This window comes from Hyla sarda, chromosome 6, assembly GCF_029499605.1.
Source record: "Hyla sarda isolate aHylSar1 chromosome 6, aHylSar1.hap1, whole genome shotgun sequence".
Taxonomy (NCBI): domain Eukaryota; kingdom Metazoa; phylum Chordata; class Amphibia; order Anura; family Hylidae; genus Hyla; species Hyla sarda.
This window is the reverse complement of record NC_079194.1, coordinates 52,568,127-52,580,623: the sequence shown is the minus strand read 5'-3', so window position 1 is coordinate 52,580,623 and position 12,497 is coordinate 52,568,127. Positions and strand designations below refer to the sequence as shown.

Here is a 12,497-nt window from a genome sequence, read left to right as displayed (position 1 = left end):
CTGGAGGGCTACAGTTAGAGACCACTGTATAATGGTCTCAAACTGTACCCTCTAGATGTTGCTAGGCAACTCACCGGCTTCCGTCGGATCCAGCCGCACGTCATCGCCGCCTGCCGATCTCCGTAGCCCGCAGCCTCCGTCGCCCGCCTGGATCGGTCTAGACCACCAATAGCAGGGATAGGAGGGGTGGCACCCCTGCCACCTCACTCCTATGCCTTCAGGGGGATCGTGGGTGTCTTGGACAACCGCGATCCCCCTTATATTCCAGGTCACTATAGACCCGTAATCGCGCAAATCGCAAGTACGAATTCACTTGCGATTTGCCGCGATCGCCGACATGGGGGTGGGGGGTGGGGTCTGATGAACCCCCCTGGGCGTTTGTACGGGATGCCTGCTGAATGATTTCAGCAGGCATCCCGGTCCGATCCCCGCCCGCTGCGTGGCGGGGGACGGAATTCTCCATGACGTACGCGTACGTCATGAGTCCTTAAGTACCAGGGTGTCATGACGTACGCGTACGTCAAGGGTCCTTAAGGGGTTAAAAGGGTACTCCGGTGGAAAACTTTTTTTTTTTTGTAAATGAACCGGTGCCAGAAAGTTAAACAGATTTGTAAATTACTTCTATTAAAAAATCTTAATCCTTTTAGTAATTTTTAGCAGCTGTATGCTACAGAGGAAATTCTTTACTTTTTGAATTTCTTTTTTGTGTTGTCCACAGTGCTCTCTGCTGACACCTCTGTCCATGTCAGGAACTGTCCAGAGGAGCATAGGTTTGATATGGGGATTTTCTCCTGCTCTTGACAGTTCCTGATATGGGCATCAGGTGTCAGCAGAGAGCACTGTGGACAACAAAAAAATAAAAAATAAAGATTTTCCTCTGTAGCAAACAGCTGATAAAAAAAAAAAAGTACTGAAAGGATTAAGATTTTTTAATAGAAGTCATTTACAAGTCTGTTTAACTTTCTGGAACCAGTTCATTTAAAAAAATAAAAAAATAAATAAATAAAATAAAAAAAAAAAAGGTTTCCACCGGAGTACCCCTTTAAGGCTCCTTGCAGCTCTGGTGGGATCTTCTCATGGCTCACTTAAAACATTGCAATACTTATCCTGTGCACTCTTTCTTTTTAGGTATTTCCTTAGGTAGGGCCTAATAGAATTATACATATGGCAGACATGGGGGCTGCAATGACAACAACAATCAGCATTTCTTGGTGTGTGTGTGTATGTATATAATATTATAACAACTACCAAGAAATGTAGTGACCCAGTGAATCAACACGGGTTAGCTTACTTTGGCGGTGCTGGGAGGATGGTCTGGTAGTTGTAATGCTGCTGCTGCTGTTGGTTAAGGATTTGCAGCTGAAGAAAAAGCTGCTGCTGTTGCAGAATTTTTGCGTAAGAGGAATCCATTGCGAGAGAACCTTTCTGTTTTTGATCAGGGGGTATATACTGGTGATACTTCAGTTTCTTCACCTTAGGTTTGGTATCCTTAAGTTTCTTTGCTCGAAATTTATCATGACATTGTTTTGAATGGTTTTGCTGAAATATTAAACAAAAAAAAAATAATAATATAAAAAAAATTAGGAAACCACAAGATGTACAAAAGATCCGGAAGATAAATGCACAAACAACTTGTGCCACTTTATTCCCCCTCTTGATCCTCCAATGCCACTTCATTCCATGAAGTTCTCGTAAAGCCTACTTTTTTTGCGCATACCTACACCACCTAACAGGACATGTACAAAAGTGTCAGAGCACAAAGCTTAAACCTAGCTCTTCAGCTCACTGCTTTCTATAATTGTGCAAAATTTATTAAGTCCTGTGCGCCTTCATGGTAAATTGTGAGCAACTGTGCAAACAATACACCAAGCAAACAGGGGTATAATCTTTACTACCTTACACTAACGTTGATAAATGTCCCCCTATGTTTCTATGTCCCTTGAAACTGCTTAAATCAGACTAAGGGGATGAAATCTTTATTAGAGTTTAGACATGGCAAGTTAAAGGTTCATAATGGGTTGATAGAGTTGACAGCTGTTGCATATAAAAAAAATGTACTTTGTTTTACCCAGAACAGATTAAATTAATCAGTATACACGCATTATTTACCTTTATGACCGCTGAAAAGGATTTGTTGACTGTGACAGAGAAACCATTGCTGATGTTGAGATTGGTGGACTGTGACAGCTCAGAGGGAATGTTTTTTTCTGCACGTTCTGATCCTAGCTGAACCCGAAACAGAGTCTGCAAATAAGGAACAGTTGTAAAAATTAAAGAAAAAATATCAAAAAGGAAACTTTTTTTTGACACAATCTCATGTCAATTTATTGTTACGGCTCTAAAGCACCTAAAAGAGGTATTCCGGCTTTACACCCTATCCCCTATCCAAAGGATAGGGGATAAGATGTCTGATCACAGGGGTCCTGCTGCTGGGCCCCCCGCAATCTCTGTGCAGCCCTCGGCATTCTGTTCTAGGCGCTACCTCTGAGACAGAGCTGTGACGTCACTGCCACGCCCCCTTGTGACGCCCCTACCATTCATGTCCATGGGAGGTGGCGTGACAACCAAACCTGCCGCCCGAATAAGGAGGATAATGGGAAAATGGGCCACGGATAGACCTGTGGTAAGTATTGTTTTTCATCACTGTCACCCACACTTCAATCCTGGGGGCGGGAAGTGGATGAGTATCACACGGTCAGGTCCTCAGCGGTGATTCATTTTGCTGTCTATTAACGCTGCTACTGTACCAACAAGTGACTGAAGGTACCAAGGAGCTTCCCTTCAGAAACTAAAACCTTTGTTTCCAAAAAAAGAAAGAAAATACTGCCCTAGGCCTTAGGGCCCATGCACAATACAGAAATTTGTTGAAGTTAAAGGCAGTAATTTAGTCAAATTAACAATGAGCGCTTGCGGATGGAATTCCATAGAAAGAAGGACCATGTTAATTCTCTTGGCAGCATTCTGATTCACACCACAGTGTGCACAAAGCAGAACTCCATTGAGGTCGATGGGATTCGGTGGCAAGCACATACAGCTCGAAGTTAATTTAACCCCTTAAGGACTCAGCCCATTTGGGCCTTAAAGACTCAGACAATTTTATTTTTACGTTTTCGTTTTTTCACTTCGCCTTTAAAAAATCATAATTTTTTTTAATACTTTCATCCACAGACTAGTATGAGGGTTTGTTTTTTGCGCGACCAGTTGTCCGTTGAAATGCCATCACTCACTTTACCATAAAATATATGGCGCAACCAAAAAAATACTATGTGTGGGGAAAGTAAAAAGAAAACCACAATTTAGCAAATTTTGGAAGGTTTCGTTTTCACACCGTACAACTTACAGTAAAAATGACATGTGTTCTTTATTCTTTGGGTCAATACGATTAAAATGATACCCATCTTAACATACTTTTCTATTACTGTTGCGCTTAAAAAAAAAAAAATCGCTTACTTTTTAACAAAATTAGTACATTTAAAATCCCCCTATTTTGAAGACCTATAACTTTTTCATTTTTCCGTATAAACGGCGGTATGAGGGCTCATTTTTTGCACCGTGATATGTACTTTTTATTGATGCCATATTTGTTTATATAAAACTTAATGCATTTTTATGAATTTTTTTAAATAAAATGTTATAAAAAAGCAGCTATTTTGGACTTTTTTTTTTTTCACCGTATGGTATCATTAACATTTTATTTTAATACCGTATTTATCGGGGTATACCACGCACCGGCCTATAACATGCACCCTCATTTTACCAAGGATATTTGGGTAAAAAAAGTTTTTTACCCTAATATCCATGGTAAAATGAGGGTGCGTGTGTGCGCGTGTATACCCCGATAAACCCCCAGGAAAGGCAGGGGGAGAGAGGGCCGTCGCTGCCCGCTTCTCTCCCCCTGCCTTTCCTGGGGTCTAGAGCGCTGCTGTCGGCCCTTCTCACCCCCTGGCTATCGGCGCCGCTGCCCGTTCTGTCCCCCTGACTATCGGTGCCGGCGCCGATAGCCAGGGGGAGAGAAGCGGCGCCGACAGCCAGGGGGAGAGAAGGGGCAGCGGCACCCATTGCCGGCGCCGCTGCCTCCCCCCATCCCCGGTGGCATAATTACCTGAGTCGGGTCCGCGCTGCTGCAGGCCTCCGGAGTGCGTCCCCGGCGTCGTTGCTATGCGCTGAACGGCGCGGCGCATAAATACGATAGTTTATTTGAATAGTTTGGATATTTATGAACGAAGTGATAACAAATATGTATATAAAATATTTTTACACTTTTTGGGGGTGAAATAGGAAAAATGAGACAATTGACGTTTTTATTGGGGGAGGGGGCTTTTCACTTTTTTTTTTTACTTAGATTTTTTCCTTTTTTTCCTTTTATTTTTATACTTTAATAGTCCCATAGGGGGCTATTTATAGCAATCATTCGATTGCTAATACTGTTCAGTGCTATGATCAGTATTATCGGTCATCTTCTGCTCTGGTCTGCTCGTTCGGCCGTGGAAGGCAGCGGAGGCAGGGGAGGGGACCTCCGTCTGCCGTCCTGGATGATCGGATCGCCGTGGCAGCGCTGCGGGCAATCCGATCATCCATTTTAGTGACCACAATGCTGCAGATGCCGTGATCTGTATTGATCATGGCATCTGAGCGGTTAATGGCAGACATCCACGTGATCGCGGATGTCTACCATTACCGGCGGGTCCCTGGCTGCTATCAGTAGCTGGTACCTGCTGCACATGACCTGAGCATTGCTAGGTGCATGATGGCCTCACTAAACCTTACTCTGATTTTCAGATAGGGAGCCAAGCCTCGCTATGAAATGTAATGACATGCGCATTATGCGCAAATCCGCTAGAGAGAGTTTCATTTTAGGTCACTTGACATTGCATATTGTGCGCTTGCGCGCTTTGTACAGAAAGACCCTACCAAGCCTCACTTTGATTTTCAGAGAGGGAACCAAGTCTCGCTCTGAAATGTATTGACTAGGGATCGACCGATATCGTTTTTTTTTTAGGGCCGATACCGATAATCGGTGGAGGTTAGGGCCGATAGCCGATAACTTATACCGATATTCCGGTATAAGTTATCGGCTATTTATCCCCCCCGTGACACCGCTGCAGATCAATGATTTAAAGCGGGTGCTTTAAATCAATGAACTGCAGTGGCTTTTGTGGTGCCATAGGCCGCCGCCGCCACCCGCTTCTCTCCCCCTGCCTGTCCGGGGGTCCTGAGTCCCATCACCGCCACCGCTCCCATCACCGCCACCGCTCCCATCACCGCCACCGCTCCCCCCACCGCGCCGCGTCGCACCCCCCACCGCACCGCCCCGGCCCCATTGACTCCCCCATCCCCTGTTTTATAATTACCTGTTCACGGGGTCCACTCTACATCTGGCTCCGGTGGCGTCCTCCTGAGCTGTCACTGTGCGCACTGTCGGTGACGTCACGTCGCGTTCCGGGAACAGGTAATTATAAAACTGGGGATGGGGGAGGCAATGGGTCCGGGGCGGTGCGGTGGGGGGTTCGACGCGGTGCGGTTGGTTCGGGGAGGGGGGGCGGTGCGGGGGTCGGGGCATATCGGCTAGGTAATTGCCGATACCGATCGATAATGCCCAAAATCGTGATTATCGGCCAAACCGATAATCGGTCGATCCCTAGTATTGACATGCGCATTATGCTCAAATCTGCCATGGGGAACCAAGTCTCGTTCTGAAATGGTTTGAAATGCGCATTATGCGCAAATTTACCAGAGGCAACCAAGCCTCGCTTTGAAATGTAATGACATGCGCACTATGCGCTCAATTTGTAGCTCCGGCCACTTTTCCTCTACAACAAGCCTCGTTTTGAATACCACATATCGGTATATCGGTGGGCGGCTTACATGACGCCACACAGGTAAACACTTTACAGGTGTACCGTGATATATTGAGAATATAAGGGAGAGGGATTTGGGACACAGATCACTCCTGAGGAAGCCTCCACAGCTGGAGGCGGAACGCGTGGAGTCTGCTGCCCCAGTGTTTGGATGAGGATGCCCCAGCCATTACATACTGACTAGCCAGCGACTGCTACACACCTCCTTTGAGGCCACATGCACTTTACATTGATGAGTATTTCTAGGGATTGTTCATTGTGTACTTGATTCACTTTTCATGGCAGTATTTGCTTCTCTTCCTAGGATGTTTTATTATGCTAGCTGCAGATTGTAGAGATATTTGATTGATATTTGTGGAGTTTCTATTTATAGAGTTATTGTTATTATTTAGGTGGCATTTGATATTGAGGGTGTTATGTATACAAAATTCTTTGGCTGAGATCTCCTCCTCCTTTTTGTGGATTATTTACCCAACACAGGGTGGACGAAGTAGGATTATATTCCTCCGTCCAGACATACTTTTTGTTATTTTAATTGTTTTTAAATGTCTGTGTCTTCATCCCCTTTTTTCTTATATGTGGAATAAAGAGATTTTCATTATATATGGTATTTTCTTCATTGTCTTTTTTTGGTGTGCAGTACTATATAGTTGCTAGCTTTCCCCTTTTTAGTTTAACACGGTTATGTATAGGACGTAAATGTACGTCCTGGTGCGTTAAGTACCAGCTCACCAGGTTGTACATTTACGTCCGGCATCGTTAAGGGGTTAAAAGAAAAAAATTGTTAGCATGCATGGGCCCTTAGGCACCCTGCCAAGCCAAGAGTACAATTAAAAATTTCACTGTTCTCACCTGTGTTGGAGATAGTAGTGGCACCACATCACTAGGTTTGTAATCTGCAGGAGATGGTACGGAGCCCTGTGAATCCTGGCTAGCTGGCTGTTCAGGAGACAAGGCATCACTGCTGTCTTCATCGAAGGAAGAGCTGTCCGCCACCTTAGGATAATCCACGTCTGTTACATAAGCAGAGGTAAACTTATCTGAGGAAACTTAAATGGACTTGAGCACAGAACAATCTTCCACTAAGACCGTATGAGGAAGTGTGTTTCAGAGGTTGCCAAGTGACAATGTTCAACTCTAAACCACTGGGCAGGTGTTATCAGAACCTAAAGGAAGTTACGGTTAAGGTTACACCCAATAAACATACTCTTATCAGAAATCTCAATACAAATAAAACCTTTAACTCTTTTTAAAATGCAATGCACATAACCTTTCACCCTAGGCCCTTCCCATCAATCCTACTTTGAAAATTTCCCTTTATTTTATGGACCTAAATCATCAACCACTAAAGGAACTCAACAAATACAACTACATGACTATAAATATTGAACAGAAACCACTGCACCGTTGCCAGTGTACAAGCTATAATCCACTTATTCCTAGAAGCACATGCAGTATCCTACATGGCCACATACAGGAAGAAGCCCTTTGTGCCTAAATAAAAATCTGTTAAATTGCTAGTTAAGGGTAGGGTCACATGGAGCTCATCCCCAGCGTATATCACGAGGGCCGAGGGCAGTCACCAGAGCAAAGTCCCTGTTGTGGCCAGGTAGCTTTGTGTGTCCGATCATAGCTGCAGATTTCTTGCTGCGGTCCTGCTACGAGCAGGCACTGTGTCTACAGCGGGAAAACCGCCGATACAAGCGGACACACACAGAGCTACCTGGCCGCAGCAGGGAACTCGCTCTTGTACTGCTGACCCTACCTATAAAAAAAAGATTTTATCAACTACTTTTAATACATGGAATCAAAAAGATATACAATAGCATTGTAAATAAGGCAACTAAGTATATAAACAAGTGATTTCAGTAATGTGATAAAACACAACTTGCTCCGTTTCGTTCTAAAACACATAGAAAAAGAAGAAGCGATAAAGGGGAAATGGTGAAACCATCTTTTGGAGGTTAGAGATGTCTATCACTTGGTGGGGGCAGGTCAGTCTCACCTGAGGAGACAAGTTTACTGTCCTCTCACCCCCATAACTTTAGTCAGTAGCACAGTGAGGACACGGCTCATGAGTGGGGGCACCAGCTGTGCAGCAGGTCCCTACTTTAATTGGCCCAGGTTTCTCTGGGTGACTGAAAAATATTAAGGGGATTTATATAATATAAAATATATTGTTTAAATGGGGAATAGGATGTTAAAGGGTTTATCCAGCCTCTTACTAAAATGTATATCCTTCTGGGGGTGGGGAGAAAAAAAACAAAAAACACTATAGTTACCTAGCCCTGGTCCCCCCGCTCAAAAGTAAGTGATGGTTCTTAGAAGGCGACCAAAAAAAACAAAAAATAAAATTGCTTGGTAACTAAATGTTTAAATTAGTTTGCCACCTGCAAAGCCTAGCGGGATTAATGGGGTACTCCGCCCCTAGGCATCTTATCTTCTATCCAAAGGATAGGGGATAAGATGTCAGATCGCCGGGGTCCCGCTGCTGGAGACCCCCGGGATCTCCTCTGCGGCACCCCGCTATCATTAGTGCAGAGCACGCTCGCTCTGTGCGTAATGACCGGCAATACAGGGTCCAGAACATCGTGATGTCACGGCAGCGCCCCCTCGTGACATCACGGCCCACCCCCTTAATGCAAGTCTATGGGAGGGGGCGTGATGGCCCCCTCCCAGGGGTTAGGGGATAAGATACTAGGGGCGGAGTACCCCTTTAACACCACAAATTAGATTTCTTTAACAAGGCTCTGCATTGTTAATATTGCTAATTTAGTTATTTTTGTTATTTTGTCTTTATTACAGTTTGTAAGGACTTTTAACAGATTCACCTGTAAAAACTGTGGCAATTTACCTACACAGTGAGCTACCCTCTGGGTGTGGAGATTTATCTTCGGATAAGAAGCAGCAGTATAAATACAGGAGTTTGTGGTCTTGTCCCGTAGCCTCCACATTCTGGACACGAGTACTGCATCTGCTAGACTCCATTCTACCTAGTCATGTCTCGAGGACTCCTGCCTTCTGCCTACTTGGCGCCCGCTCCATTAGAATGCGCTATAAAACTTTTTGTTTGGCACAACACATCCTGATGGCAGCTAGGATTCACCTTGCTTCCCAGTGGAAGCAATCAACTTTACATCTGGGTACCGTGATCTCGAGGGTTAACCTTATGCTAAATGAAAAGCTGTCAGCAGTTAGGGATGATATGGTTGACAGCATTAATATTGTGTGTGAGCCGTGGTTGCTGTCCCCATATAGTCCTACTATGACTCACTGTCTGAACCTTTATTGAGGGAGCATCTTTTCCGGTTGCATGGGGGGGGGGGTTAGCCAGCTGGTTTACTCTTTTATGCTACTGTTGCCCTTCTTGTTTTTTTTTATGGGAGCCACTTCTCTATGATTGTTATGTCAGTGTACCACTGTATATTTTGTATTGTATTACCTCGGTCTCTGGACCGGTACTGTTCATTGAAGCTGTACTTTCTATGCAACTTAAGTCTTAATAAAAGCTTCATGGTTTGACTTAAATACAGGAATTTGGTGCTGTAGCTGAGTAACTACCCTAACACCTCCCTGGCTGCACCATTGAAACCTCCAGAGAGAGTATTAGGTAATCCTCACTGTTGTGCTAAAAAAAAAGAGAGGAAGGTAAAGACACAAGACAGGCGCCATTTTACATGGAAATAAATAATAATAATAACAATATTCAAATGAATAATAAAACACACAAAACACACTAGCTACATATTACTTGCAATGTGACTAACAATAATGTCGGAAGTGTCCTTTTAAGGTTTTAAATCTTTCGTAGATGTACAGAAGGAGCCTATTTATCCAGTATTAAATATTTTGAATTAAAGAGTATCAGCACCCACTTACATACTAGCCTGGGTCACTATTACGGAGAATGCAGGGGCCAATGTTCAGGGAAAACACTGAAGTGACTATAGTTATCTGTGCAATGTTCCAATTTTAACTTTCACATGACAGCTGCAATCCACATAGGTGCATTCAACACCCAGTATTTGTCCAGGATGCAGCCCAGGGTGTTTCACAGTCATTTAAGCAAAGGCTCCAGTCTTTCTTTGTGTTTAAAGAGCATTAATACAGCAAGACTTCTCAAACTTTTGCTACTCTGGCCTCATAAGACAAGCTAGGTTTATGCTGGAGCCTCGCCCATGAACATACACTACCAGGCAGCCCCAAATACTACAATGCAGCATTCATATTGCTTCTGATAGCATTATGCAGCACACAACAGCTAGAGATGAGCGAACTTACAGTAATTCGATTCGTCACAAACTTCTCGGCTCGGCGATTGATGACTTTAGCCTGCATAAATTAGTTCAGCTTTCAGGTGCTCCGGTGGGCTGAAGACTCTCTCCTAGGACTGTATCCACCTTTTCCAGCCCACCGGAGCACCTGAAAGCTGAACTAATTTATGCAGGATAAAGTAAGCAACCGACGAGCCGAGAAGTTTGTGACAAATCGAATTACTGAAAGTTCGCTCATCTCTAATAACAGCCTCTAGCAGCACAAAATATCACAGTGCAGCACCACATACTTCTCCAGCAGCACCATATGTCACAATGCCATAGTGCAGCATAGTTATCCAGCTGCACCAAACAATTGCCACAGTGCAGCACAACATACCTCTCCAACAATGCCAAACACCACAATATAGCACTAAGGGCAGCAATCTGTTCACATTTCCAACCAACCCCCTTCAAACCGGTAGTTTTGTCCCCTGTCAAACTCTTCACTAATAGCAACTCTTCTTCTTATGACAGCTACATTGTCTCCCTTCTCACCTGTCCTTCCCCCACAAACCACATTTTACCCATTCCCACCCCTAAGATCTATTCTAAATACTTCTACAGGAGTGAGGAGCCCCAAGCAGAGGGATTACTCAAGTGTCTGCCTGCGTAAACTGGACAGAAAAAAAAAACACAATACACCCATCACAGGAGACACAGGACAACAATAAGCCGACGGTGGAAGGAAGAGCGTCAGGAGCAGGACTGCGAGCTCATGCGATGTTATTGCAGGTCCTTTATCTATTCCAACCATGGAGACTACAGGGCTGGCCTTACCAGTGCCGTTTCTGTTTTATAGTGCCTGATTTGTGGCAATGCTGACATAGGCAGGAACCCTACCCCTGACCAGACATTACAATGTGCTTCAGTTTGAGAAGTGCTGGTCAACAGTACAAAAAGAAAATAATGTATAATATAGTTAATCGTATGGGTACATGTTCCTATTCTAAGGGTCCCTACATATGACTTGTACTGGAGAAAAAAAAAAAAAAAACTATGGGGGAACTTTATCAAAACCTGTCCAGTGGAAAAGTTGCCGAGTTGCCAATAGCAACCAGATATATTCTTTCATTTTTGAAAAGGTCTCTGGACAGGTTTTGATAAATTTCCCCCTATAAGTTTCCAGAAGCTGTCATACATCAAGTGTCCAGGTAGATGTGCAGCTTTGCTGCTTACCTATTAGGGCTTCCTTTAGGCTAGTCTCTACTGGAATAATATTCTTAACCACAAGTTCCATGGGACCGGGCCTCTGGGAGATTTTTTCATTTAGGTCATCTGCAAGTCGTGCTCTTTTCAGTTTTAGTTGTTTGGCTTGAAGGGAAGGCTCAGCTGAAGTCTCTGTGTGAAGTAATATAAAAAGTTATAACTAACACGGCACTGTGATAGAATATCAGTTTTTATTACACGATCCAAATTATATTCGATTTCCAGCAGGTCAAAATATCTTCCATCCAGGAAATTGTTTAGTCAAGACTTTTGGGGGGGGTATATTAAAGAATTTTGTGCCACTTTTTTTTGCTTTAGCTGCGCCACATTTGCTTAAAATGTGGTGCACACTATTAGCACCACATATTCCCATATCTGGTACCCGATTTAGTGCCCTTTCAATTTTTTAAAGGCATGGCTAGGCTTTTTGTGCTATTAACACCCTATTTTCAAAGGTTTAAGACTGGTATTAAATAGGCCCTGTCAGATTAAAAAAGGTTTTATATTTTGTACATCTTGGCAAAACATTAACCTTTCTAATATAGTTCATAAGAAAATGTTATTGCCTTTTTATAGAAATCATGGCTTATAAAATCATGGCTTTGTCTAAGCTGAAGCACAGGTGTGGACAAAGTCCAGTAAGTGAGGGTGGGCTATCAGACAGGAGAGAGAGAGAGAGAGCACAGAGGTGGGCTATCAGACAGGAGAGAGAGAGAGAGAGCACAGAGGAGTGCTATCAGACAGGAGAGAGAGAGAGAGAGCACAGAGGAGTGCTATCAGACAGGAGAGAGAGAGAGAGAGCACAGAGGAGTGCTATCAGACAGGAGAGAGAGAGAGAGAGCACAGAGGAGTGCTATCAGACAGGAGAGAGAGAGAGCACAGAGGAGTGCTATCAGACAGGAGAGAGAGAGCACAGAGGAGTGCTATCAGACAGGAGAGAGAGAGCACAGAGGAGTGCTATCAGACAGGAGAGAGAGAGCACAGAGGAGTGCTATCAGACAGGAGAGAGAGAGCACAGAGGAGTGCTATCAGACAGGAGAGAGAGAGCACAGAGGAGTGCTATCAGACAGGAGAGAGAGAGCACAGAGGAGTGCTATCAGACAGGAGAGAGAGAGAG

At 44.1% G+C, this 12,497-nt stretch overlaps 1 protein-coding gene across 3 annotated transcripts in view; it reads right to left on the bottom strand.

The window, feature by feature from the left end:
- Positions 1-12,497, bottom strand: part of MRTFA (myocardin related transcription factor A) — a 76,846-nt gene that overhangs the window by 26,633 nt on the left and 37,716 nt on the right. For all 3 annotated transcript variants that reach the window (XR_008844832.1, XM_056523715.1, XM_056523714.1), the window contains exons 6-9: positions 11,351-11,512; positions 6,711-6,871; positions 2,110-2,244; positions 1,292-1,539 (exon numbers count right to left, since the gene is read on the bottom strand). Coding sequence is in view for 2 of the 3 variants with exons in the window: in XM_056523715.1 (XP_056379690.1) it covers positions 1,292-1,539; positions 2,110-2,244; positions 6,711-6,871; positions 11,351-11,512 (706 nt within the window). In the remaining variant the exon portion in view is untranslated. The remainder of the gene's footprint in view (positions 1-1,291; positions 1,540-2,109; positions 2,245-6,710; positions 6,872-11,350; positions 11,513-12,497) is intronic.